Genomic DNA, 27,255 nt, shown 5'->3' with positions numbered 1-27,255 from the left:
ATAAAACTCAAAATCCAGGGCAAAACTCAGATGGTGGTCCTGACTGCTTCTCTTTGTCTGATTGACCCCGAGGCTCGGTCCACTCCACGCCAAATGAGGCCAAGACAGACTGGTGTGGTGTTTAGTTCCACCACACTGGCTGTCTTGGCCCGATGCCCTCGTGCTCTAACTGACAGTAAGCTAACTAAGATGACTGGAGGAAAGGAATTCAAATACACAAACACGTCCACTTAAACAGATGGCATCCTCATTTTAGTTTTTGCCGTGATGTAAATGGACAGTAACTTTGTGAGTGACTTTTTAAAAAATGAATGTGGGGAGTGAAAATGAACAAAAGAAATCATTTTAAAAGGATAAAGATGCACTGGCTGGGAGTGAAAAAGTGACCTCACAGTAGCATAACAGGAGTTTGACAGAAAACCTACAAAGTGAGATGGAGATAGAGAGAAAAGTCATTTTATGTTTGAATGAGTCTGGTCTTTTGCCCCAGAAAATGTCATTGCAATGACTGAAGACCCAATGTCCATTTCCATCACCAACCACTCTCTCTATCTCTCTCTCTCATTCTTTGTCATTGCCTTTTCCCTTTAAGTGCACTTTCGCCCACACCACTTGGAAATTGATTGAAACAAAATGTCACAATTATGCCCTGTAGCTCGCCGCTTCAATTATTCATCAATTAGGGGCTAGGCTCCTTTTTTTCTCTCCTCTGAGCTGATTTTTCATTCAGTTTGCTCGAGATGTATGGCTCCCCTGCTGTTAACCAGTCCAAAGTCATTAGTTTCTGGGTTTGCAATTAAACCTGATGCCTTATGCATGAGGCTCCGACTCAGTAGACACACGCAGCAGCGGCCGCAGCAGCTAGTGAACGAGCTAGCAAGCTCTGGAGGCGTGGATGGGAAATTAATTTGCTAGAAATGAAGTTCTCCCTCTCTCTTTTTCTCTCCCTCCTCCACTCACTCACTCACTTTCTCTATCTCTCTCTTGTCTGGCAGGTTGGAACAGATGCCACTGGCTGGAGATGGAGATAGAGATGGGGTAGCTATGGAGTCTCAGTACAGCTTGAACAGCTCTGACAGGGGAAAAGGATCCCTCTAGATTTACACAGCCAAAATATGTGTCGGAGATAAAGGACATTTTTCATTTAGGTATTACTAGAATTTTGCCAGCAACGTGTGACTTTACTGGACCAATACAACAGTTTATGAAGTACAACCGAGTCTGCAATAAATCCCAAACTTGTGTGTTACAGTGTTTGCTAAAACTGTTTCAGAGAGGTGCTGATTCAACTTTATGATCATGAGAGGATGTAGTTTGTGGTGTGATGTTAAACCATAATGCATTATTAAAGTTTCTTTGAATTTTATATTAATCTGAGGTGGACAAAATAATAGAAAAATCTGGCGGTATAAAGCAATACAAAATACAATATTTTAAATTAAAATAAAATCTAACCGTAATGCCTAAGCATCCATAAAGGTGTGTTATGTTGAACAAACAGGGTTGCCAATTACATATCAGCAGACCAACCAATGTGGACACCTACAGCTAACTGTTTTCTCTAGGTAGTACTCAAGTAGAAGTAGTACTAGAAATAGTAGCAGTAGTAAGCAAAGTCACTATGTACATACATGGTATTCAGTTGTTGCTATGTTTATTCTGTTGTTGTTGGTTTTATAAAAGCTATGGTTGGCACAGTATTTATACATGATATGCTATCAGTTGAGGTTCCAAACACGGTGGAGGAGCAATTTTCCATGTTCATTTGATGCCACCTAGTGACCACAGATTTAAATGACACCAACATCAGTCATGGAACAAGTATTCAAATCCTTTACTTTATGAAGTATTACTAGCAAAATGCACTTAAAGTATCAAGGTAAAAGTACTTGTGACTGATATATTATTACATGGGACATTATTAGATAATATTTCAAAATAATACTTAAATAATTAATAAATTAGCAGAGGCGTCACTAGGTTTTAAGGACAGGGGGGCTTAGCCCCAAGGAGATGCACAGGATGTGAGCGAACATAGAAATTATTTATTAGTTATTAGTAGTTATTTATTAGTATATATATATGTGTGTGTGTGTGTGTGTAACTTGGCTTTCTCCACTTTCTAATCATTACTCTCAAAAAAAAGCTCAAGTTAAATAAATAAGTAATAAATAAGTCTTATAAGTAAATAAGTCTTCTATGGTGCACCTTGACTGAAATGTTTCATATTTCATATTCAAATTGAGTTCCATAAAATTCTGCATCACAAATGACTCTATTCTGTAAAATCATTTAGACTCACCTTCCCAGTAAAGGTCTCTCCCCTCTCACTCACTGTGCTCCTCTGCCCTGACTCCTACAGGCCAATAGGGGTGGTGGAGTGATTATTATTAGTGGAATTATTATTATTATTATTAGTACCCACTGATGATAATCATACGTGAATGAGCTCAGCTCCTGTTTCACGGTGTGCATCCATGCGTAAAGTGAGAAACACAGCTGATGCTCCAGAAGGAAGTCACCCCAAAGATATGGTAAAGACAGCGCACACTGCTTCAGCCCCCCCTAAAACAGGCCTAATGACGCCACTGTAAATTAGTTCATACCAATGCATCCATCCATTTTCCAGCTCACATGAGGCAAGGTACATGGGTAGTGGTGGTGGTACACCCTGGACAGATCGCCAGTTCTTCGCAAGGCTGACACAGCAATTCAGAGTAACTAATTAACCTGCATGTCTGTGGACTGTAGAAGAAAGCCGGAGCACCCGGAGAACACAAAAAGGTTTCAGGCTAAGCCACAAACTCCCCCGCCATGGGAACCAGAATGATGACCCAGAGGTCACAGTGCTAACGATGGACCAGTGTGCCACCCTAATACTGATGCATCAATGTGTAATTAGTATGTCGCCGTTGTAGCTGGTGGAGCAGTAACTAATTTAAACTAGCTTACACACTGTTTTGTAGTTTAAATCACTACACTCTATGTTCTTCACTCTATATCTGTCAAATAAATGTAGTGAAGTAAATTACTGTATAATGTAGTATAAAATAAAAATACTTCAAGTAATGTAGAAGTATGTCATAATGGTACTTTACTACAGTGCTTAAGTAAATGTGTTTTGCACCACTGCACCATATTAATATACTTAACATGTCTAACTACTGCCTGAAATGCATTGCCTATATAAAGACTATTGTTAAATTTGTGTCCACAGTTTTAGTTCAAAAGGGCGGGCTAGTGAACAAGCTCATGGTTAGTACCTTTAAATGAACCTGTATTTATCTTGCTGCAACACCATAGTAGGAGTGTCCAATCGTATTAAAGCACTTGTATGAACAAAGAAGGGCTCGCACTGGAATAGTCAACGTGCTCTTCATTTTCATGTCCTGTAACATAAACGTGACAAAACATATTTAAGTATATGATATGCTACATATTTATCCTATTTCACTGCAGTATTACTTTCATATTATTTATATCTCAAGCTTGAATCTTTTCACACCTTCCTCAGGCTGATAAAATGCACACATTCCAGCCAGATGGTGAGAAAGGGGCCGTGGCAGATCGCACAACAGCTGCCATTGGCCAAGAGGGCGGTCAGGATCGGGTAATGGGAAAGCATCCTGTGGACCAGAGAGGACCTGTTCCTGTCCTCCCGCAACACAAATCTGGCAACCAGTTCCTGGGAAACAAAGATGAAACAAGAATAACAAGATGCTATTTTATATGGTAAATGATAAATATTACCAAGTCTTGTTCTGTCTGCTTCAGTGACAGTTCACCTTTAATGAAAACACCTCTGCATCCTGCACTGACGCCATCGGCTCACAGCGCACCAACATGTTGCCTTCACAGAAGAGCTCGTTCAGAGGCAGCAGGTGAAACTACACAGAGCAACGTGCTGTCATACAGTGAAGTTATGATCCCATACTTTTTAGATTTCACTATAGCACAATTGTGTAATGTACCTCAACAGGGAACATGGACAACTTGTTCCCAGCTACATCCAGAACTTTAAGTTTTGTTAGCATCCCAATTCCCTGAGTGAAATGTAAGGCAAGTGTCAGGTAGATAACATATAGCACAGTAATAATGTAAAGCTGAAGTTAGAATTTGACTGATATGTGTGTCGCTTCATATCCTAAAAGCTAGCACATGAAAATGGGGAAATAAATACCCACCTCTGGTAGGCTGTTCAGCTTGTTTCTGGCTACATACAACTTGGTTAGTTCTTTACACTGGTACAGCTGCTGAGGTAGCTGAGACAAATGATTGGAAGTCAAGTTTATCTCAGACAATTTGGTGAGATGACCCAACTCAGCAGGGACCTCCTCCAGCTTATTGTCCAGCAAACTGAGACGCTGAAGCCTACTCAAACTGATGGGAAAGACATAGAAACACATTATTCAGTCACATACATGTCTATGAAGCCTATATATGCTGGTACAGAGCTCTTGGTGCCACAAATGTACCTTTTGATCTCTGGTGGAAGTCTTTGAATCTGGTTGTGGTTTAGATTGAGCACAACAAGGTTTTGTAAGCCACCTGTAAAACATAAATTACAATAAAGCGGTTCATTTTTAGTTTTTCTGTTTTATAGCAAATCTTCCAAGGTGCTAATCATGCAAAACAGTGAGATCCTACCTATCACCTCAGGTGGCACGACTGTAATTTGGTTGCTGAACAGATACAGTTTCTTCAAGGATTCCAGATGGCCCAGAACAGCGGGAAACTCCTTCAAGGCATTATTTCCCAAATTCAGCTCAGCCAGCTTGCAGGCATTGCATAAGTAAAAAATATTTAATCACAAATCTGCGTGCTGTGGAACACATTTAATGTGTCATTTTGGAAAGTTTCCAGCAAACAGATGAGCTCAGAGCAAACAAACTCACGTGCTGTAGAGAGAGCAGCTCGGCGGGCAGGGCGGTAATGGAGTTGTTGTTCAGCAGGAGAGCTGAGAGGTTTGTCAGTCTAGAGACACACTCGGGAACCTTGTTTATTTTCCTTGAAGACAAATTTAAAGAAGTCCCTTTGCCATATAAAACTCTCATCACTGACTCAGCCATTTGCAAAACTAACGTCAGGCACTCACGTTGACGTTTCCATGGCGACAGGATGCTCGTCGGCGAGGACTTGCTTTGAGGCAGCAGCGGCCTCTGGTGGTGACAGCTGCGTACAGCAGCGTGTTGATGTCAGCTCACTGCACAGCATTTTCCGTGGAATGTAGTACATTTGCTCAAGTACTGTACTTAAGTATGAATTTAAGGTACTTTACTTGAGTATTTTCTGGTCATGCTCCTTCATACTTCACTAGAATAAAAACTGCTTTTACATGAATGCATGAATAATAGTAATCAAATAATATAACAGTCACTTTTAATACTTTAAGTACATGCTCCTGATCACAGTCAACGCCGGACTATTTTTTATGGTGTTGTAGTCTCTGAATACTCCCTGTATTATCAGTATTATCAGTAAAATGTAGTTAAAGTATTAAAATAAGTCATTACACAGAATGGCTGTTTTTGCAGTAATGCCATACATACTATTAAGATTATTACTGATGCATTGAAGTATGAGAAGTGACGTCGGTGGTCGAGGTAGAGCAAGTTTTCACTACTTTCTATACTGTTGGGTAGTGTAGGAGCTATTTATTATTTGTTTAAGTATTTGCTTCCGTATTTATAGACTGTATTTCTTTGCGTTTTCCTTCAAGCACTTCAGGTTTTTATATGTACACAGATATAAGACCAGCATAGGCTTGGGAAGGTTTATGTTGTTGTTACCAGAACATAAGAGACAGGAGGAGCCATGATATCTTTGTCCGTGGTTTGCTTGGCTAAAGATACATAAACCACATGAAAAACACAAAAACCTCAGGATGGATTATACACTTTGTTTTCCTACATGCAATTAATTCCTACTGTATGGTACATCCATGGCCTATCTATTAGAATAAATCAGATTTTCTAAACTTAATATATATATATATATTGTACGTTAGTATTCAAAATATATAATTACATAATTACAAGTACAATATTTTCCTCTGAAATGTAGTGAAGCGTAGTGCAGTCAATGTTACTTGCATTGACTGCACTACCACTTGCATTTTCCCAAATTATTAAATAAGAAAGTGACTGCATTGTTTAATTGATTATATTATATATAAGTGCAGTTTGTCACAGCCAGAGAAGAGATATACTTTTGGTTTAACCTATTTTACTGGATTTTACTAACTTAAATTAACCTGAGGGAGACCATTTGTGATCAAAATAGTACGTCCATGCAGATAAAACATTTAGGTCAGATTGAGACAGTGGGTGCAGCTACTTCTTCAGATAATTGTTGCCTGCCTGCAAACAATGAACTGATGTGTGTATGCCTCCTGATGATCATATGAAGTTAAAGACATAAAATGTCCTGAGAAAAAGTATTTATTATTTTCTTCATCTGTCATAATATAAATAAAGCAGTGACATATCTTATTAGTATTGTATGTGTTTATGTAGCACTGATAATTTACAAGTTCGATAATTCAGTTCATTTCAAGAACAGTGCAAAAGACCAACGGCCCCTCAGTGCTGACAATTCATTTAGTGACATGCATGATCAACAGCTCTTACATCGTGGATTAGGATGAAAGGTGAACACACACCACTACTACCTCTCAAAATGGGCTGAAGGGAACCCTGGAGGTCATTGTGACAGACTCAAGTGTAAACCCATTAAAGCATTAATTTCCTTTCTATGCCATTTTTCATTAGCACGATGATATTGTTCTCAGAAGTGATGGATTACATTTCACTCTCCCCGCTGATATCTTTTGACTTCTAAACAGAAAAGCACTATAATGCGTTTAAAGCGACATTTTCTGTTAACCTCAGCTTAACAATGTCTTCAATGAAGGGGAAGGGGTCTCCCTTCATATACATGTGTATTTAGGAGCCCTTGGTGTGAGTGGTTCGAACACTCCGCATTACACACACTGCTTTATGTCACACCAAGACTGAGCCGTCTCTCAGCTGTCCTCGGTGTTGGCCGGGTCCTTTAGCCGCTCCACAGAGTTGTAGTGCTCTCCGAGTCCATAGGCATGACGCATGTAGCTGCAAACAAAGAGAAAATATATTCACAGAAGTTGTCATTCATACATAGATTGGAGTTATACAAGTTATGCTACAGCTGTTGTAGTGTGCGGTGTCATAACCACGATGTTATCAATTTCTTAACATTTACATGTGATCATATGAGCATCCAAATGTGTCATTATGTCCCTCATGAACAAGTACAGTACAGTATAGAATATCATTTACACTGATCTTAACTGGTAGGAGCAACAGCATGCGCTATGAGAGAAGCTTTTGATAAATGCTTATTTTACATAATTACAGATTATATTTAAACTTGCAGGATGCAAAAACTGCAATAAAAACAGTGGCTGGTTTGCCACAGAAGGTGTAAATCAACCCTAATGTCTAGTCTAAACCTGTATAACCATTTTTCTTCTCATTTAACTGCATGAACTATTTTAACAGCTATGCTAATACAATTTAAACTCCTAACAAACATAATAACTTTTACACAACGTACACAAGGATGATGGGTTCACTCTTAAATTCCTCCCCGATTTTTATAGCCGGGGAGTCGGCCTGGATCACGTCTATTGGCAAGTGAAGAACTTGAGTCAAAGCTCGCAGCTGTTGGAGAAAAAAGGGAATAATTATTAAAAAAGTACAAGAAGCAACGGCACATCTGTGACACAACTTTTAAACAACTCACTTCAAGTTGTCCACCCCAAGCTGCTGTGTGCTCCACGTCACTGCAGTATTTCTCAAACTCATCTGGAAACCAACACACACAAAAGATGTCATGTGGAATATATATCTACCATTCTTTAATATGCCTAGAACAGATTTTCCGACAACCAAAACAAACATAAGAGTGTTACCTGTTGTGTACATGTCACCAGTGTTGGGATTGGTGAGAAAAGGCAGGAAATCATCAGCATGGCCTCTCATGTGCTCAGCTGTGCGGGACCGTAGTTCCTTCACACTCATGACTAACTCAGGCTACAATAAAACACAATGTGTACTTTAATGATAACATATGTATAAACAATGTTCTAAGTTTGTCAGAGCAACACTGGCACAGAGTATCGATGATACACGTTTGCTTATCCCATCTCTCATTAGGTATTCAAACTGCGGCTGCAGTTATTAATATAACAACATGTACCTTTGATCGCTGTGCCAGCTGATCTTCAACAGCGCGGTACATGCAGTGGCCATCGGACGAGATCTCCTTGATCTGAAGCTGTTGCTGGGCGAGTTTCTGAGCCAGCATCAAGCCCTCCTGGTGCCTCACACCCTGCAGGTTTTGCACCTCGGCCTCTGCTATCCTGTTCTCCCTCTCCTTCTCCTGGGCCGCCTTCTTGTCCTGGAGAGGATCATTTAATAAAACTGATTTAATTAGTAGTTAGAACAATTACTGAGTCTAGTTTAAAATGGAAAGCAAACACAGACAGTTTATTAAACTACCTGTTATACATCAATTGTTAAAGAATAATCAATCATTAATCATACCGCTGTCCAAGATAGAGACATACATTAAAGGACGATTATAAGCCTAAAGTGTGCTTCTGTCATCACAGTTGTATTGTTGTAAACATTTAACATTTAAAGGAGTAAGATTTAGTGGCATCCAGTGGTGTAATTTGAAACACCTTATCTAGAGCAGTGTTTAGTTTGTCCAGTCTGGGCTATGAGGTGGAACGTGTAGCTCACCCTTCTCTTCTGGGCCTTTGTTACACGCGGCTGTTTGACCTCTTCTTGTTCTCCGTCCTCCATCTTCATAGTCTCGACTCCGTTAACCACCTCTTCCACCTTGTGAGAGTGTGAAAGAGTTTAGGTTGTGTTGCAAAATGACATTTATCTTAATAAACAGACTTCATCTAAAGCATGTTTAATGAGAATCATCATCATGGGAAAGAATTTGCTTTTCTCATAATGTACCAACTAATTAAATTAAACTATGTTCATTTTCATTTTGGAATGACCCATGTTAATTAAAGGGTACATTTTTAAGGCAGCCATGTCTCATTAAGTAAAATCCTAATGCATAGCCACGAGATTTACCAATCATCTTCACGCAGACGCTTACCTTCGTGTCAGTTTCAGATTTGAGTTGCCTGATTTCCTCCTCATGTCTCTGGCTGAGGTCAGCCTCCAGTTTGGCAATCTCCTCAGTCATCTGTTTCCTCTTCTTCTTGTCATTTTTGGGGACAGCATTTTTCATGCTCTGGATTTTAGCTGAAAACGGAGCACAAGAGTAGACTGTCTGACAAAACAACACTTTGGTGTTACAGCCTACACACATGATGCAGCTCTCAGATGGTGCTGGATGTTTAGTAGAAAAACTGGAAGTTATCAGAGGGCCAGGATGACCAATATAAAGAAGGATGCATTACATTACACTATGATTTAAAAGACTATAGCTTACATAACATGGCATTAAGAGCGTACGAGTAAAATCTCCAATCTGTGCTACTCATGGCCTGTATTTTGCCTTTGACAGTTATATTTTGACATCAGAGATAAAAAAAAAAAAAAAAGTTTATGAATTAATTATAGCCCTAAAACTACAATGCGTATAAACCACTGGTGAAAACACACTGCACAAATAGACATTTACGAATAATAACATTGTTATTATATTAGTTATGGGTCCAACATTTCAGTCAGATATGACTCCTAAAATATGATATGTTTAATCCCGGCTACACTGTGCTCAGTTCCAATAAATAGACAGAAAATTAAACTATGAGTGAAAACATGTTGGCTACCTTGCATGTCTTTCTTCTCCTTGCGGTGCTGCTTCGCCAGCCGCTCCTCTGCTGTCTCCACTGTCTCCTCCTCCATGACTGGATGTTTGCTCACTTTGTTCAGTGGCAGCTATGAAACTGTTAGATAGTCGGCGTGTTATAAAATATGGCTCAGGCACTGACAAGAGATAAAAATATATATTCCACAATAAATAAAATGTGCTGATATGACCTGAACCGGAAGAGGAGAGGGAGGGGGGCGGGCTTAGTTCGTCATCGCTTAGCTAACCTCTGATTGACGTCGATATACCGCCGCCTGTCGGCTGGTTGTGGTACTACACTTATGTCAGCTCTTGTCAACAACACGTTATTGGTAAGAAGGTTTTCAAATACAAGAATTATTTTACAATAACATATTATATAATGTGTTATCATGTATGTATATATACAATATTATACAATACATTTGTATAAATATTTATTGAACCCATGAGGTAAATTTAAAGCAGGATCTTTTTTTAGGCCTTGAGATCCCAGAGAATATTTGGTCATCTCTCTCTTTTTTTTTTTTAGCTGAGATTTTGTGATGTTTGTTTCACTTTCCCTTTTCTCTGTATTTTATACAATTATCACATCGCTCTTACCTCCAAAGTTCTTTTTAAACATTGGTTCCCAACCTAGTTTCTGATCTGATCACCCCACAGAATACAATACATGCATTTATGATACTATGGCAATAAATTAGTAAATTTGCCCCTCTCGTTGTTGACCACAATATGCATTTAAGCTTTATAAATATAACCAAATAGGAATCTCTCATGAAAGTGATCTGTTAGCTGGGATGTTTATGTTGCACAAAATCGTATTTATTTCTGACATTAATTATTTTTGCTTGTCAAATATCGGATAACTTCACCTCTACAGGCCTCTACAAAGGTTCCAGTGAATCAGTCTGAAAGGGGAAATCATTATTTAACTGAACTGCTCACAATTTATGACCACTCTAGTCTCAGTGTTGATGTGTGATGAGGGTCATTATATATATATATATATATTTATATTATTTTAAAAAACAATCTGTGAGAAGATACCCCCCCTTCTGTATTCCGACAGAAACACGAACAATTACTTTTCATTTAATGTAAAATTTGTTCTTGTATATACCTTATATAGTTTTTATATTTATATTTTATTCTTAATTGATGATTACTTAAACTGTAGTATTGTAACAAAAATAATTTCCCCCCTGGGATTATTAAAGTATTTCTGATTCTGATGATCAAACTATAAAACAACATATTCACAACATAAATGCAAACATCAGATAAAATAAAATAATGTGCATACAAGGCCAGTCCACAATCCGTTGCAAGTATTTGATGAACAGTATAATTACATGAATGATCGTGGGCAGTAAAACTCGTTCGTGGAGGGGCAAGACGCGCGGCGTGACGTGGCACGGGGGGCGGAAGAGCCTGTGTGTGTGTTTTGGTTCTGAGGGGAAGTTGCGAGAAGAAAGAAAGAAAGGAGGAGACGTGACGGGATTGTTGAAATTATTTTCTTGGTTCCCCCAACAACAGCTCGCCACAGTGTCCTGGGTGTCCGTGTGTGAATACTACAGCGGTGGTATTTAAAGTTCAAAACATCGCCTGGCTCTCAGGTAGCGTACTTGACATGAATCGACAACTTGTGCTGTCCAGCTGGCTAACGTTAGGCTAACGGCGGCTAACGTTTAACTAACGTTAGCCTGGCGCTGTCTCGCTAGCCCGACTCCAGCTAATGTCGCTGATGTTTGATATAGCTAATGCAGGAATACAGGCCTTTTGTCATGACTTGCCGTGTCCGGCTGCGTTCATGTGGTGTCATTGGAGATGTTTGTCCCACACGGGCTGACTTTGTGACAGCTAACGGCTAAACGGGTGGAAGCAGGTCAGTGGGTGGAATGCTAACAGCGCTAGCAGGCTAACGTCAGTGTTTGTTTAATTGAGGGTTTGGCTACTCCCCGTTAAATATAACAGCGTTCAGTTTGATAGCTAACAACACAGCGACTGGCGTGTTAACCCGCTGTATTGTTTTTTATTTCACACAGCTGTGTGTGTTGTTTTCATGAGCTTTTTCCTCCCTTCAAGTGTAACTGACGTTACTGGCCAGTTTAAAAAGCTACGGTTGGCTAACAGCAGGTAAGCTAACTAGCTAGACAACAAAAACAATTTGGAAAATGGCGTCCCCCCCTTCTTCTCCTCCTCCTTCTTCTCCTCTGTAAAAATCAAAACAGACATATGAGAGCAGCCAACGTGAGGAAGTGTGTTTACAGTCAACTGACAGCAGTCAAACGCAAATATTTCTGCGCGCGTTGCTTTGCGCAGCGTTTGTTGACAGTCCCTGTCATGAGTCTGAGGAAACGCAGTCAGCAGCGGTGTCCTAATCCGTGTTTGTTTTCTTATTGCTTGCGTGTGTTTTTTTAAAAGATCTTGTTAAATATAAAAAGATACATGTCTTGACCTAAACTACCTCGATAACGGCCTCACTAGTCGCTTTCATGGGGCTGGAGCTTTTCATCCAAAAACGACCGTGAGCTTCCTCATCCCCGGATATGTTTTGTGTTTAACAAAAACACACGTGTTGCAACACGAGTAAAGGTTTTACACACACACACATCGGCTTTTGTTCTGTTGTAGAAATGTTTCCCATTTCTAAGTTTCTTGTGTAACCAAAGCTCTTAATTATATAATCTATTGATGGTTTGATGTATTGAACAGTGACATAACTTCTTTGACAGACTGACACAGACATCCTGTCCCAATCAATAATGTATTGTCTTATCCTATAACATATATAACATAATGTGCCTTATGTAATATAATGCAGCGCAACACCATCATAAACTGTGGCCTCAGGCTTAATCATAGAGACCCAGTATCAGCAAAAAATGTGACTAATATGCTTTGCAAAGGTAGATTTTATTTTATTTTATTTTTTATTTTTTTGCAGAGCCACTGTACTTTATTGCATTAGAGAGCACACAGTATGTGAGAATTATAAGGTATGTGCGTTTTAGGTGTATTATCTGTCTCCTGGATCAGGGAGGTACACGGTGAAAAGTCATTTTTGTGGTCAGGGATGGGATTCTTCAAATCATGCTCAGGACAAATTCTCTGCCAAATCGAACATAGACCGCCATTATCTCCTGACAACAGCCATCTGTTGTTTACAAATTAGTCAGCAGTTCAACCCTAAATAAGTTACTAAGAAATGCATGAATGCGTGGCATGTATCCATACAGAGGTTCCAGCCGTTGTAACACATTTGAGTAATGTGGGTGGGTGAGCGCACTTCAGACTGTTGTGGCTCTTGACAAGGCTTCCTTTGCTTACCATTACTGTATGTGGTTGTGATGGGATTTCTTTGCCTCTTTCATAACGTCAGTCATATAGGCACTATATCCAACTGTGGAAAAACTCTGTCAGCCGTTACACAAGTACAGTTAAATGAGGCCTTTGCATGTTTAAAGAGGTTTCATCATGGAGATAATCGGCTGTATATAAATGACTTCAAAATAGTCTGAGGAATAATCATACAATGAATTCATTTTATAATATAAAGACTGAATTAAAGTGGCATTTTTAGTGATGCTGTGGCTTGAATGTGATACGCGTGTGAAATTCAGCACTTTCAATGCACTGGCCTTGTAGTGAGTTGACTTTACTGTACAAAATGTATCATCAGAATGTATTCATGCCAGAGAATAGAAAGTGACTCTAATGATGGTAAAGGTGCTGGCTAATGTTTCTTATGATACTCCACTATGTAAATATACTGGAAAATATAAATTAAAGGCTTGATAATCACAGAACTGTGACAAATACTTGCTCTTCTTATTTGCCAAATGACACATTTACTAATTAATTATTCTATTTGTGTTTAGTTTTGGTAAACTGTGTCGAGCCAGATGTTTGCATTCTCGTCTCCAGTTGTCTTCAGGCTTGTTGGAGTAACAGCAGTCATCATCCTGTTCACTTAAACAGAAGTAGTTCAGTCTCACTGCTTTTCCCCCCAGTGTTAAAAGTTTATTTTTATGTATTTTATGTTATAACCTTGTTGGAGATCAAGGTCTACATTCCCTTTTAAGTATTATCCATTTCTTAAAACTATTACAAACTGCCTACACAAAATTGATTAGTCATTGGGTTGTATTTATTTTTCCACTTTCTGTGTATAATAGTGTAATTCTTTCACAAGTGTCATATCGGAAACCAAACATTTTGTTCTATTTTGAGCCACGTAGAGTCCCTCATCATATCAAAACAAAGGGGAAAAAACATCTTTGAGTCGACAACTGTCGACAGCTCTGAAACTAAATGTCAGCTGTAGAAACTGTCAGTGTTTTTAAGAAACTTGCACTGTTTACTTAAAATGTTGGAGCATATTTCACTCTAAGGAGATTTATTTTGTTCTGTTTATTCTGATAAAAGTCCAGCTCTTGTTCATTACTCGATAATAGTCAGTAAATCTGTTTCTTCTTCTTCTTCTTGCAGCAGACGTCCTGATAGTGAGGTTTGGCACGCAGGACACCGGGGGATCTGACTAGGTCATGGCCAATCGGGGAGGCGCTTCGAGACCCAATGGACCCAATGCAGGGAACAAGATCTGTCAGTTTAAGCTGGTGCTGTTGGGCGAGTCAGCCGTTGGGAAGTCCAGCTTAGTGCTGCGATTCGTCAAGGGTCAGTTCCATGAATTCCAAGAGAGCACAATAGGAGGTAAGCTTCAAATGAACAGACCAGGGTTTTTCTTATGACCTGCCAGTTGGTTGTAGATCAGACGGGTATATTGTGTCTCCATTTGCCGTTTTTCTGTCTTTGACCAATCAGCTGCAAGTGTCTTTCCCTGCAGCTGATTGGGTTTTTTGCTACTGTCACAACAGTGCCTTAAAATAAGTGTTTACAAAACTCAAAAGTAAAAATATTTTGCAGAAGTTAACCATTTCATTTTGTCACTGTGATTATTGCTACATCTGTGGTGTAGATTTGGATTATCACCTCTGACCGTATCTTCTCCTTTTAGCGGCCTTTCTCACTCAGACAGTGTGTCTAGATGACACAACGGTGAAGTTTGAAATCTGGGACACTGCAGGTCAGGAGCGTTACCACAGTTTGGCCCCCATGTATTACAGAGGAGCACAGGCCGCCATCGTGGTCTACGACATCACAAACGAGGCACGTTCATGCACTCCTGACTAAATTGTTCATACAATTTTCCCAACATTACTTTCACTTTGTGTTGTCCTGAAGATACTTGCCCTCAAGATGTAGTCAGATTACTTCAGCAGTGTACAACAAGTTGTTTTTTTTATTTGCAGGAATCCTTTGCACGGGCAAAGAACTGGGTGAAGGAGCTGCAAAGACAAGCTAGCCCTAATATAGTCATCGCTTTGTCAGGCAACAAGGCTGACCTAGCCAACAAGAGAGCCGTCGACTTCCAGGTCAGAGCAAACAAACCGTGTCTTGATCATTTTTGGATTTCTTTGGAAATACTCATCTCCTACTTTAAATGACTTTGGTTTTATTTTATATGATTACATCCAGAACATATATTACAAGTGATTTCAAGTCTTTACTGCCAAGACTCGCAGTCTGAATGTCTTTTCTTGTCCTTAAATGCATGTATGTGTGAAGACAACATGAAAATACATGGTGTTTACGTTGTGTTGACAGGACGCCCAGTCCTACGCAGATGACAACAGCTTACTTTTCATGGAGACGTCGGCCAAGACATCTATGAATGTGAATGAGATATTTATGGCTATTGGTAGGTCATTTCTGACACTTAATTCATACATTTTGCCAGTGTAGTTGTAGAGAGGTAATAAGAACTAAACTGATCAATTGTGAGTATTTATTTTTGATTAAGTGGAAGGTTGAAGTTATGACAGTTATTTAATTTTTTAACTTCTGTACCCTGCCAAAGAAAAGTTGACGTTTCTTTTATTGTTGTTTACTTTGGTTTGTGTTTTTTTCCCCTTCAGCAAAGAGATTGCCGAAGAGTGAGCCTCAGGTTGCAGGAGCCAGCAGCGGGCGGAACAGGGGAGTGGACCTGACAGAAGCTGCCCAGCCAGCCAAGGCTCCATGCTGCAGTAACTAAAGAGAAGAACGCCTTCCCCCTGAAACCAATCTGTATAGCAGTAACTAACGCGGCCGATGCCCTGAATGCCACTGCAGTTACTAATGCAATGTGTTGTACTCTTATCTCCAGTTCTCTCATTTGCAAACCAAGAAAAGACGCCCTGTGCCCCTCCACCCTTTTCTTTTTGCAGTAATGAAGTCAGTGCCATCACACTGATCTCTGCCTCTTTCCCTCCGTCACAGTTCTGCTGCTACCTGGTGAAGCCTCCTAACCATTCTTACTTACTCTCTGCCATCAAGCTTGTTACATCTATCAGTTGTTATTGATAGATTAATGATAGCAGATATTAGAGACATTATGTGCCCTGCTTTCTATCATCTTCCTTCCGACGTATAGATCTGAGTTTCATTTAGAGGAAGTGGTCACTTCCCTTTTTCTGGAATAGCTTAAGACTTTACTACTGCATTTCTAATGCCAGTCTTGTTTTTTGTTCTTCTTTTTTTTTTTCTTTTCTTTTTTTTTTTGATAATTTTGTTGATCGCTATAACTTTGTCAAATGGGTGCACATACTTGTATACTTACATGGCCTAAAATAGAAAAACAAAACTGTGTTTTACCTTTTTGTCTGCAGTCGCACAGAAAAACTGTCTATTAGAGAAACAGAGTGTATTCTTGTGAATCTGAGAAAGGAAAGATGGCAGTCGGAAAGAGAGAGAAAGAGAGGAATCCTAAACTCCACACCTCTCTCTTGTCACTGGGACCCTTTTATCTTAAAGTTTCAGAACATTCATGAACTGTAGTCCTTCTAGATTCTCTCTCTGATCTCGTCTGCCTGCCCTTGCTGTCCATGCCCCCGCCCCACTAAACCCAAAGTAGCACTAGTGTACATTCTTCTTCCACCACCCCAGAGGCTCCACTCTGGGGCCATGCCTGCTTCTAGCTGTTCCTAGTGGCATTGTGCAATGTTTCACAGTATTTACTCTGTGACTTGAGTGTCTGCAAGGACCAATGCAGCACAGCAAAAAAAAGAAAGGAAAAAAAAAAACCTGTTCCACCCAGCTTTCTCCACAACAAGGCGCAGGGCCCTCTGAGATACACTTAAGTGTCACCAACTCTCCATCTCCTGATGCAGCGTCCTTAAATATATCTTGTGTAGACCATCCCTTTGTGGTCATACTGGGGTCTCTTGGTTTCTGTCTTTGGATGAATTAGTTGATGTAGATGAACCTTTTCCGTTGTGTTAATGTTGCTGGACCGCTGTTGGGTTTGCACCTGGTAAAAAGGCAGCGGTAGCGAGTTGGGAGTTGCAATATGTAAGGCTGCTTCATAATCACCTTCGAATCATAATTATTCGTCGTCTCCTCTTGATTAGGAAGTGCTTTAGACACAGTTGTGTGTCAGTGTGTACAAACTGGGTCTGGGATGGCTGGCTGATGACAGATTTCATCCATAGACTCACTCACACGTGCCCATTTTATGTTTTTGTGTGTGTTTTGTGTGTTTGGACACACATTTGCACATGAACACACGTTGACTTCTTCCTTGTCAACCCTGTCAGACCTAAACATTACTGTACATAAATGCACACACACAGTCTGTTACACCTCTTTGCACCTATGTTGAGCACACCCTTTTCTTCCCGTCCCCCCACTATACATTGTTACAACACACACACACAGAGACACACACACACACACACACACACACACACACACACACACACACACACACACACATACATACATACAGTACATCGGGTCAGTAACTCTTTTTACAAGTCTGTCTTACTCATGCCTTGCACTAATGATGCTCATGAATATATCCTGTCATAATTACAGCCAGTGTGATATAAATATAAATATATATATAAATATAAATATATAAATAATATACTGTAAATAGGGTGTTGCAGTGTAGTCTACTTTTTTCTTTTTTTTTTTTGATTTACCAGTGACAGGACTAATGCTTGTTAGGGAGTTGTCTAGATAATCATAAAAAGAAATGTACAGTTAGCAGAAAAAAAACTCAGCTACAATCTGGGTTTGGAATTTTGTTGCTGTTCCTTTTTTTTTCACACAAATGGTTAAATTATAATCAGTGGTGGTCTTTATAAATGTATGTAGTGTTATTAACAAAACAAAAAAATGAAATTGCATTTATTTAGTCGTCTGTCTTGTACATTTTTCTCAAAAGAAAAAAATAATTTCCAAACATTTTGGTTTCTATTTTTTAAACATTAAATCTTTCTTGCATTAATTTGTTCTTTTGTTTTTGTTTTTGTGGTATCAGGCTATGACGCCTTGTCCACTACTCCTCCCTGGAAGTAAAAACCTGAACTGGTGGTAAAAAAGTCCAGAGGAGTCAGACACAGATACAAAAAAACAGTTTGATTAACCAACAGTCTGCCCCTCCGTAACATCTCAGTAACCTTGTGAAGATATTGTAGGAACAGTGTAACAACTATCAGCTGGCACAATGGTGATACATGAATAAATGATTTAACACATAATAAGGATGTAAATTGTATGTTTTCCTTTTGTTTTGTTTTTCTTTTTGCCGTGAACACTTAATTGCAGCCAGAAACATTTAAATGCAAGCATTTTACAGTACTGTCATGTAATGACCAAATAAATACTGAAATAAATTTGATCATTTATTATTGTAATCAGGCTGTGTGTGCGTGTGCGTGTGTGCGCGCAATGTGGATTTGGTGGCTTTTTTTTTCTCACAGATGGTGGTTGTTGAACAGTTTTTCTCTCATTTCAGGTTATGTATTAGACTTTTGTTCTCTTCCTCTCAACTTAACATTAAATTTATGAAAGCGTTTTCTTCCTCTTTTGGTCATGTCTGACCTTTTAAACTGACTGTCTAAATTTGATTAGATGCCATGTTTCCTTCCTTCAAGGGTTTCAACAAATTGTTCTGTTAAAAATGTTGCTTTTTGTATTTTTAATGTTATAATATGACATCCATTTTAATATATTTTCTACAATATCAGTTACTGGTATTATAATTCTACTGATTGCATGACAGCCCCATGATTCACAGTCACTGTGTGCTCAGACATGGCTCTGTATAGCAAGCCAAATTTTTTTGTATTACATTTGACCTTGAAATTTTGCTACAAATGGTTGCTTTTTGTGACCTCTCCTCTCTGAATTGTAGTAGAATTGGCCTATCCCATTTGAGTCCCCTAGCGGAGGAAAATGGGCCTACAGTGAGAAATTGAAAATAAGGATGAGCGCCATGTCTGATCCTCCGTTTGAGGAATAGAGAGGACGGGCAGAGCGATTATTTCCCGGGCCGGGGGTCCCGTCGGGGGTTCGGTGTGAATCATGGCCGACAGCGCTGGGATTCAGCAAGGTTCGCCGGCCATCGGGGCGGCGGGCTTGGTTCCGGCCGCTCCTGGAGCCGGGGGGACGGAGGGCTCCGGCGCCGCTGGAGGATCCGCACGAATCGCCGTGAAGAAGGCGCAACTCCGCTCTTCACCTCGGCCAAAGAAACTGGAAAAACTCGGAGTGTATTCATCCTGCAAAGTATGCTCTACCTGCAAATATGAGACTTTTTAAACACGGAGGCTTCGAGGGCTGATTGTTTATTGATCGTGTTTCCTGAGCTTGGTTGCAATAGTTTACAAAATGCAAGCGCAGCAAAGGAAGCCATTGCCGCACTTCATTTTTTTTTTTTTTTTTTTTTTTTTTTTTTTTTTCATTTTTGCATGCACGGACCAATTATTTCAAACGCGATATGAAGAATGCAGTTAATGAAAACGTTAATATTAGTGCGGGACGTTGTGCACTGGCCTTCCAGCTGCAAGCTGTTTGCTCAATGTTACTGTGTTTCTGTCTAGGTGGGGGGTTGGTGAACGTAAACATTGGCTTGGCGCTGTGACTTGGGAGTAGCTCGGGCTGTGTGTGCGTGCACAGCGGCTGCATCCCGAGCGTGTGTGTGCGCTCGTGCGCGGTCTAACGCTTTCCACGGGAAACGTTACAGTGTCCTCGCGCCGTCTGTCAACGCGCGGACTTACACGGAGGGCGTTTTATCGGGTTTATGCGGGGTACCATCCGCAGAGAGGGACGGGGTCTTTGTTTTGACAGGGTGACAGCTGCTGAGAGGGGGGGGGGCTAGGTGGGCGGAGTTTGTTGTTGTTTTACGCGCATGCTCAGTGTGGCACCTCCAGCTGTCGGTGACAGGCCTCCGCACCCCACCTCCTGATACTGTCCAGCCAGTCATAACAAATCTCCATTAACCTAAGAGGTCTTGTCACGTTTTAAAAGCCATTACCCTCTCACTGTCTAATTAAATCATGCATCTTTAATTAAAAGGGCCAGTTGTAAACTGTTGTGATTAAAACGCAGATAAACTAACTTTGCAACCAGGAAGAAATCCATCTGTCTGTTTTTTTCTCTAATGGAGCACTGTGTAGGATTTAGTTGCAAGTTGCAACCCCCTTTTCCATTCCTCATTTCTTGAGTGAAGGAAAAACTATGTTGGACGTGACATGCACTAAAAAAGTCCCTATTTAGAGCCAGTGTGTACTGACCTGCAGTGTCTTGTAGATATATTGGGATCTTTCTAAGGTGACAAAAATATGATGATTCTTATTTATTACTTTAGTTTCTAGAGTCCCCTATATCTTACACACTGGACCTTAAAAAGATCAATTCTGCATCAGTATATCGATGCCCACTCTGAATCCATGTTGCACAGATTAAAAAGTTGGTTAAAGTGTATTTAACCTCAACTTTAGTCCTGCCTTAACTTATTTAAACTGTGTTTTGTCCTAGGCTGAGGGAGCCTGCAAGTGCAATGGCTGGAAAAGTCAGAACCCCCCTCCTACACCCCCACGAACTGACCAGCAGTCCAGCGCAGTCAACCTGCAGGAGCCCTGCCGGAGTTGCTCGCACACTTTGGGTACGTCAGCAAGTCTATGACAGAAGCATCAGCTGATAATGATACTAAACAGTGCAGAGTATGCTGCATATGTGGTACCACTGATGAGTGAACCGTTCACGGCAGATGGCCGCCCACCAATGGAACGGGTTCTGCTCAATGTTTCTACCTGTTGCCACTGTTGCCAAGTGCTTGCTCGTGGTGGGAATTGTTGGGTAAATGTAAATCATATTATAATGAGTACACTCTAGACCTGCTCTATATGGACCTGTTCATAACTCATGTTATGATTTGGCACTATATAAATACATCTGAACTGAAGAGCCTGAGGAGGGTTAAGCGTCTAGCTTCGAACTTTTCTGTGTTGCAAACTTTAACGTTTACTCTTTTCTTCATAGGTGATCATGTAACCCATTTAGAAAATGTTTCCGAGGAGGAAATGAACAGACTTCTAGGTATCGTCCTGGATGTGGAGTATCTCTACACATGTGTACACAAAGAGGAGGATGCTGACACGAAACAGGTCTACTTTTCACTCTTCAAAGTAAGTCTCTGCTTTTACTATCAAAATATACAAACATAGGATTTTACAACCCAGACTGAGTACACGTGAACACACCTCTTTTCTGCTTATCTATCAGCTGTTGAGGAAATCCATCCTGCAGATGGGTAAACCGATGTTAGAAGCACAGGAGAGTCCTCCATTTGAAAAACCCAGCATAGAGCAGGTGATCACACATGCCCAGGCTATGATACAAAAGCAGCACAAATGAGTGTTTGAGTTTGTCCCATTCATTTATTTTCTCACTCTCAAATAGGGGGTGAACAATTTTGTTCAATACAAATTTAGCCACCTGCCATCTAAGGAACGTCAAACCATTATGGAGCTGGCCAAGATGTTTCTCAACCAGATCAACTACTGGCAGCTGGAGACGCCCTCCCAGAGGCGCCAGAGGGTTCCCAACGACGATGCAGCTGGATACAAAGCCAACTACACCAGGTAGCAGATGTCCTGTTAACATGCGTCACACCTGTTTACAGGCTCAGTGTTTAAACAGAGTTATGTCTGTGCTATAGATGGCTTTGCTACTGCAATGTGCCTCAGTTCTGCGACAGTCTGCCTCGGTACGAGACCACTCAGATCTTCGGCCGGACGCTGCTGCGTTCGGTGTTCACTGTGATGAGGAAGCAACTGCTGGAACAGGCGAGACAGGAAAAGGACAAGCTGCCCCCTGAGAAACGCACACTCATCCTTACTCATTTTCCCAAGTAAGAAAACACACAGAAACTCTGAGATTGCACGCCGAGAAATACACCACAAACTTAAGTTTATATTCAGACTGACATATAATTAGCCACACGGCAGAGATTCACGCTTTTACACAGTGTCAAACCACACAGAGGCCACATATGCGTGCATGCTTGACACACTTTTTAATATAGTAAAGCTGTGGTTGCTTTGTTTATGCGTTTACTCAGGTTCTTATCTATGCTGGAGGAGGAGGTGTACAGCCACAGTTCTCCAATCTGGAGCCAAGACTTCTTGGCAGGAGCAGCAGGAGGGCAGATCCCTATCCATACAGGTAGCACACACCCTTAACTGAGGCTTAACTGAAACACACCCTCACAGAGACACACTTCAAGCTGACTTTTTTTAAAAGCCATTTTAAGACATAAGAATGTAAGAATAAAAACAAAGTATTAATATAGTCTCTGTCGTTCTTTAGTTATCAGTCCACCCCCTGTGGCCAGACAATTGTACTACAGCACCAGTCCTGTGTCAGTGGATCCATCCACCTGTGGGAGTGTCAGTCCTGCAAGGAAAACAGCTTCTGTGCTGGAGCCAAACCCAGGTATTTAAGTCACACCTGTAATTACTGAAATGTTACAATGCATCCAGGTTATTACGTAACCACCTACACCTGACAGTAAACAGTGCAGCAGGGTGAAGTTAGTTCTGTGTTTCACATTTAAACCGTGTTTATGTGTAATAGTGGTATTTGCACCTGACCTTCAGCAGATAACAGATTCATCTCCTCCATCTGACTACTTCAAAGAGAACTTGTTTAGAAATTGAATGTTCAAAGGGTGCATCTAACCCATTTCCTCAAATACTTATTAGAATTTTTGCCTAGAAACAGAAGTGAAATATACCTCAAAACTTCCTAACATACCGAAAGTAAGTCAGTTCTGCCATCATGCATAAGCAACGATTGATGAGACCCGTCGTAAGCTGACCTTAAATGCTGGGTAACTTCTTGTTTGGGTTTAGATACACTGCTCAACTGGTGAGAAGGTGTAAAAGAGACATGTAATGAGGATGAGTGCCTTCCTCTGTGTCCGTGCGTCATAGTTGGAGAAAAGCGCAAACCCTCGGAGCCTCTCCCCCATGAGGAAAACAAGAGACCCCGGGTGGTGGGTGACATCCCCATGGACCTCATCAGTGAAGTCATGGCAACCATCACTGATCCTGCTGCCATTCCAGAGGTATCCAGTTATTCTTTGTTTGTGGTACTGGCCAAAAAGTGACCTCTGTACAGCTTCTTTCGGATAGGAACAGTGATGAGGAACAAAGGTGATCATCGCTATTTTATGCCTTCCTTCCTGTGCAGACCAGTCTGCTGTCAGCTCACTCTGCACGTGACGAAGCTGCCCGTCTAGAGGAGCGCAGAGGGGTGATTGAATTCCACGTTATCGGTAACTCCTTAAACCAGAAGCCCAATAAGAGGATCCTGATGTGGCTCGTCGGCCTCCAGAATGTGTTCTCTCACCAGCTGCCCCGCATGCCCAAGGAGTACATCACACGGCTGGTCTTTGACCCGTGAGTGTTAACCATGTTTTATCATCACATTCAAAGATGTAGGTACATCATGACCTCATCGTTTATTTATTTTTTTGACAGGAAGCACAAAACGCTGTCACTGATCAAGGATGGACGTGTGATCGGAGGGATCTGCTTTCGGATGTTTCCATCACAGGGCTTTACAGAGATTGTCTTTTGTGCTGTCACCTCCAACGAACAGGTCAAGGTGAGAGCACGTCTTGTTTCTTTGCATGGATTGAAGTTCATGCTATCTGATTGGCCAGCTTTGACCTTTGTTTTTATTTGAATTGTTTTGCTTTTAGGGATATGGGACCCATTTAATGAATCACCTGAAGGAATATCACATAAAACATGAAATCCTCAACTTCCTCACTTATGCTGATGAGTACGCCATCGGTTACTTCAAGAAACAGGTAACATGTTATATCCATTCAAGTGCATGATACATGATTTTTGGTCACATGATGCAGTGTTCTTTGTCCCCCTTCTGTCCTGAACTTTGTCAACCTTTACATGACCTGCAAAAACCAACCTTTTGGTTAACACTTGTTTCTACAAATGTCCTCAAGAGAAGTAGAATTACTACTACTTGCCAGCACTTGTCACTCTCTCTCTCACTCTTTCTTCAGGGTTTCTCTAAGGACATCAAGGTTCCCAAGGCCAAATATGTGGGTTATATCAAGGACTATGAGGGAGCCACACTCATGGGCTGTGAGCTTAACCCCAGCATTCCCTACACGGAGTTTTCTGTTATTATCAAGAAGCAGAAAGAGGTGTGTGTGTGTGTGTTTGTTTTTTGTTTTTTGCATTTTAATATTTATTGTTTGCATGTGTCTTTTTCTGTTGTAGTCCCTGCACGCACTAACTTTTCATTCATTCTCAGATCATCAAGAAGCTGATAGAGAGGAAGCAGGCTCAGATCAGAAAAGTCTATCCAGGGCTTTCCTGTTTTAAGGAAGGAGTTCGGCAGATTCCCATTGAGAGCATTCCTGGCATACGTATGTTACTTGTTGACTATTGACTTTACAGTATGCAGCACATTTACAATATCTTACATTTATTTTTATAGTATGATATGTGAAATTTATTGTTGTTCCTTTATACTAACAGGTGAAACTGGCTGGAAGCCTGTGGGCAAAGGGTAAGTGTGACTACTGTACAAGATTTGAACATAGCAGAGTGCCTTCACACTAATGACTAATGACTAATGTTTTTCCCATGATGGCAAGAAGCAGGTTTCTAACTTAAGTTAGGGTCAGCAATGATACAAACTAGCAGAACAGAAAGGCTGACATTGTGTCTTAAATGTCTAAAAATATGCATATAAATATTAACAGGTTAGAACAATCACTCATATTAATGTCTTGGCATGGCTTGGCTAATAGCATCACAAACACTTTTACAGCTTTCGTCTTGACTGTAATACCTTTGTTGGTCCCACCTACCGTCATCACTGACAACTTCATAAAGCATGTTTTCTGTTACTTTAGGAAGGAACTGAAGGACCCAGATCAATTGTACAGCACGCTGAAGACCATCCTCCAACATGTGAAGGTGGGATACAGGACACACACGTACACATGCAGTGTACCTGTAACACACACACACACATGCTTCATTCTTACAAGGCTGGTCTTTTTTTTGTCTTAGAGTCACCAGAACGCCTGGCCTTTCATGGAGCCAGTGAAGAAAACAGAAGCGCCTGGGTACTACCAAGTCATTCGCTTCCCCATGGGTATGTATACATTATGCAGGATGCCGGTTATGTGACAAGAGAGCAGAGGATCTAAATGTTTCTACAGTATGAGTGCTCCATGCTACATATTTTTCGGTCCAGTCAGATATTGAGCAAAAGAGCAGATCTTTTGTCTCTGAACATCACATTTAGCACATTCCAGTGGTTTTTCTTCAAAACTGTCATCTAAGTGGTAACAATTAGGAACATGATGTGTAGATAGATAAAAGTATACATTTTCAAAAGCAATATAAACGATAGAGTTCTTTTTTTTTTTTCTTCACAGACCTTAAAACGATGAGCGAGCGTCTGAAGAGCAGGTACTACACGACGCGCAAGTTGTTCATGGCTGACATGCAGCGGATCTTCACCAACTGTCGTGAATACAACCCTCCGGAGAGCGAGTACTACAAGTGTGCCAACTTATTGGAGAAATTCTTCTACACCAAAATCAAAGAAGCAGGCCTCATCGAGAAGTAGCTGAGAAGTTTCTTCTTACCTTAACAAAGGATGTCCCCAGACTATAAATGGTTAAGGTTAGGTGATGGGTGATGCAAAAGACATCTATATGCATGGAGCCGTTAAGAATAGGACTACTGATTCTGGAGCGGAAAGGTTTCAGAAACAAATCTTAATGGAAAAGGTGCAAACAGGTGTCAGATCAGCACTCTTTTAATGTCTAATGCATGCTGGCCCAGATCCTGAATCAGTAGCTTAGACTGATATTTACACTGAAAGATAGGCCACAAGGGGAAGGCCTTGATGAAGGCCCATAAGACTGTTACAGCAAAAGAAGCATTGTGTCTTCATATTTCATCACATATCCCAGAGTCCTCTGGAAAACAGGACAGTGGAAGGCGTCATAGTAATACATATTAAACAGGGCAGAAAGCTTCAGTAAGTGTTTTTGTGTTTGACGTTGAAAGGCAACACAGAATGACAGCTGACTGGAGATTCACCGTACACCTTACATTGCCTATCTCCATCTCTACTCCTTTCTTCTCATACTCTCATCCCCTTGCCTTTTTGAGTGTTTGCCTCAACCTCTCAGTTGACTCAGGTGGAGTTGTCATGAGCACTAACCGCATCTTTCAGTGTATTAAGTCATTACACAAAGTGTTAACCTGTGAGGAATGAGACTGAGAGTTCAGGTTTTCCTATCTTGTTAAACTCTGTTCCTGTGAGCGTGCACAGCGTTATTGAGGTCAAAGTTTGTCTGTGATGAGTTCATCCTGCCAAAAGAGGAATACGTACTTTAAATTTGTACAGATTTGAATTATTTTAAAGCACTTATACCCACTGTATATTTTAAATGTGTATATAACATATATTTTCTGTTTCAGAACTAAAAAAAAAAATCTTTTTTTCCCAATAAGCCACATAGGGCAGTTTGACTATCGAAATGCACTTTTATTTTTCCAAGTATTAGTTAACATAAATAAGAGCGTCTTCTTTTGTTTTACATATAAATTACCGCTGTCGACTAAGGACTAATTCAATTATCTAGAGTTTATTCTTATTTATGTGCTGTAATTTAAAAGAATTATGCTAAAGACAAGGTCTTAATTTATTCTTTCTTATTTTTGTCCTGCAGATGGAGATTGATAACTTTATACTTTGGAGATAAATGAAAAGATTGTGCAATACCATGTAGTTTTGCTGTTTTGTAAAAAGGTGTTTGTACTTTTCAAACTTTAGGGAGAAAATACATTTTGTAATATGTCTGGAAAAATTATTTCATGCTCTTTGTACAATTGGTTTAAATGACATAGTATTAGCCTATTTTATAGACTAAAGAATAAAACAGAAGTGAGGCTAAAGTTTAGTGTTTTCTTGTTCTTCACTTGGATTATTTTTGCC

General features: G+C 40.3%; 4 protein-coding genes across 8 annotated transcripts; 2 read left to right on the top strand and 2 right to left on the bottom strand.

Moving 5' to 3' along the window:
* Positions 1–1,638: 1,638 nt before the first annotated feature.
* Positions 1,639–5,125, bottom strand: lrrc69 (leucine rich repeat containing 69). 2 transcript variants are annotated; one of them, XM_027286776.1, is made up of 9 exons: positions 4,896–5,125; positions 4,648–4,774; positions 4,476–4,548; positions 4,185–4,380; positions 3,972–4,043; positions 3,786–3,887; positions 3,506–3,685; positions 3,264–3,389; positions 1,639–2,356 (listed from the first exon to the last, which is right to left on the bottom strand). In XM_027286776.1, exons 1-8 carry the CDS (start codon positions 5,067–5,069, stop codon positions 3,282–3,284), a joined length of 1,032 nt encoding a protein of 343 aa, XP_027142577.1. In that variant the 5' UTR covers positions 5,070–5,125; the 3' UTR covers positions 1,639–2,356; positions 3,264–3,281. The 2 variants fall into 2 exon arrangements, with proteins under 2 accessions (XP_027142577.1, XP_010734415.2); XM_010736113.3 differs by lacking the exon at positions 1,639–2,356 and having other exon boundaries at positions 2,759–3,389.
* A 1,366-nt stretch (positions 5,126–6,491) lies between these two features.
* On the bottom strand, positions 6,492–12,379 carry otud6b (OTU deubiquitinase 6B). 2 transcript variants are annotated; one of them, XM_027286250.1, is made up of 9 exons: positions 12,335–12,379; positions 9,845–9,953; positions 9,163–9,311; positions 8,787–8,885; positions 8,239–8,439; positions 7,952–8,072; positions 7,783–7,844; positions 7,594–7,700; positions 6,492–7,109 (listed from the first exon to the last, which is right to left on the bottom strand). In XM_027286250.1, exons 1-9 carry the CDS (start codon positions 12,362–12,364, stop codon positions 7,025–7,027), a joined length of 963 nt encoding a protein of 320 aa, XP_027142051.1. In that variant the 5' UTR covers positions 12,365–12,379; the 3' UTR covers positions 6,492–7,024. The 2 variants fall into 2 exon arrangements, with proteins under 2 accessions (XP_027142051.1, XP_027142052.1); XM_027286251.1 differs by lacking the exon at positions 12,335–12,379 and adding an exon at positions 10,056–10,119.
* rab5aa (RAB5A, member RAS oncogene family, a) lies at positions 11,255–18,587 on the top strand. Of its 3 annotated transcripts, none has more exons than XM_019264259.2 (6): positions 11,255–11,483; positions 14,362–14,580; positions 14,885–15,036; positions 15,180–15,302; positions 15,535–15,628; positions 15,846–18,587. In XM_019264259.2, exons 2-6 carry the CDS (start codon positions 14,415–14,417, stop codon positions 15,959–15,961), a joined length of 651 nt encoding a protein of 216 aa, XP_019119804.1. In that variant the 5' UTR covers positions 11,255–11,483; positions 14,362–14,414; the 3' UTR covers positions 15,962–18,587. The 3 variants fall into 3 exon arrangements, with proteins under 3 accessions (XP_019119804.1, XP_010734417.1, XP_027142054.1); XM_010736115.3 differs by having other exon boundaries at positions 11,256–11,483; positions 14,359–14,580; XM_027286253.1 differs by lacking the exon at positions 11,255–11,483 and adding an exon at positions 11,739–12,003 and having other exon boundaries at positions 14,359–14,580.
* Positions 18,588–19,147: 560 nt separating this feature from the next.
* On the top strand, positions 19,148–27,127 carry kat2b (K(lysine) acetyltransferase 2B). The gene is made up of 18 exons (XM_010736117.3): positions 19,148–19,479; positions 20,731–20,857; positions 21,235–21,380; positions 21,478–21,564; positions 21,655–21,836; positions 21,914–22,105; positions 22,316–22,419; positions 22,564–22,689; positions 23,190–23,323; positions 23,449–23,657; positions 23,739–23,865; positions 23,963–24,073; positions 24,290–24,433; positions 24,544–24,658; positions 24,771–24,801; positions 25,151–25,214; positions 25,311–25,395; positions 25,682–27,127. The coding sequence occupies exons 1-18, from the start codon at positions 19,279–19,281 to the stop codon at positions 25,873–25,875; spliced, it is 2,379 nt and encodes a 792-aa protein (XP_010734419.1). The 5' UTR covers positions 19,148–19,278; the 3' UTR covers positions 25,876–27,127.
* The last annotated feature ends 128 nt before the right edge of the window (positions 27,128–27,255 follow it).

This window comes from Larimichthys crocea, chromosome XIII, assembly GCF_000972845.2.
Source record: "Larimichthys crocea isolate SSNF chromosome XIII, L_crocea_2.0, whole genome shotgun sequence".
NCBI lineage: Eukaryota > Metazoa > Chordata > Actinopteri > Sciaenidae > Larimichthys > Larimichthys crocea.
The sequence above is the reverse complement of the archived record's forward strand: the minus strand, read 5'-3'. Positions and strand labels throughout refer to the sequence as shown.

Bases quoted from the DNA above. Each gene is read 5' to 3' on its own strand.
- lrrc69 (XM_027286776.1), bottom strand. From the start codon at position 5,069: ATGGCTGAGTCAGTGATGAGAGTTTTATATGGCAAAGGGACTTCTTTA. The intron at 3,888-3,971 runs GTACATTACACA...TGCTCTGTGTAG, and splicing joins TGTCCATGTTCCCTGTTGAG to TTTCACCTGCTGCCTCTGAA. The intron at 3,390-3,505 runs GTGTGAAAAGAT...TTTATGTTACAG, and splicing joins ATTTTATCAGCCTGAGGAAG to GACATGAAAATGAAGAGCAC.
- otud6b (XM_027286250.1), bottom strand. From the start codon at position 12,364: ATGAAAGCGACTAGTGAGGCCGTTATCGAG. The intron at 9,954-12,334 runs GTAGTTTAGGTC...ACAGTTTCATAG, and splicing joins CTAGTGAGGCCGTTATCGAG to CTGCCACTGAACAAAGTGAG. The intron at 7,845-7,951 runs GTAACACTCTTA...GTTGGTTTCCAG, and splicing joins TGGTGACATGTACACAACAG to ATGAGTTTGAGAAATACTGC.
- rab5aa (XM_019264259.2), top strand. From the start codon at position 14,415: ATGGCCAATCGGGGAGGCGCTTCGAGACCCAATGGACCCAATGCAGGG. The intron at 14,581-14,884 runs GTAAGCTTCAAA...TTCTCCTTTTAG, and splicing joins CCAAGAGAGCACAATAGGAG to CGGCCTTTCTCACTCAGACA. The intron at 15,303-15,534 runs GTCAGAGCAAAC...TTGTGTTGACAG, and splicing joins AGAGAGCCGTCGACTTCCAG to GACGCCCAGTCCTACGCAGA.
- kat2b (XM_010736117.3), top strand. From the start codon at position 19,279: ATGGCCGACAGCGCTGGGATTCAGCAAGGTTCGCCGGCCATCGGGGCG. The intron at 21,381-21,477 runs GTAAGTCTCTGC...CTTATCTATCAG, and splicing joins TCTACTTTTCACTCTTCAAA to CTGTTGAGGAAATCCATCCT. The intron at 25,396-25,681 runs GTATGTATACAT...TTTTCTTCACAG, and splicing joins AGTCATTCGCTTCCCCATGG to ACCTTAAAACGATGAGCGAG.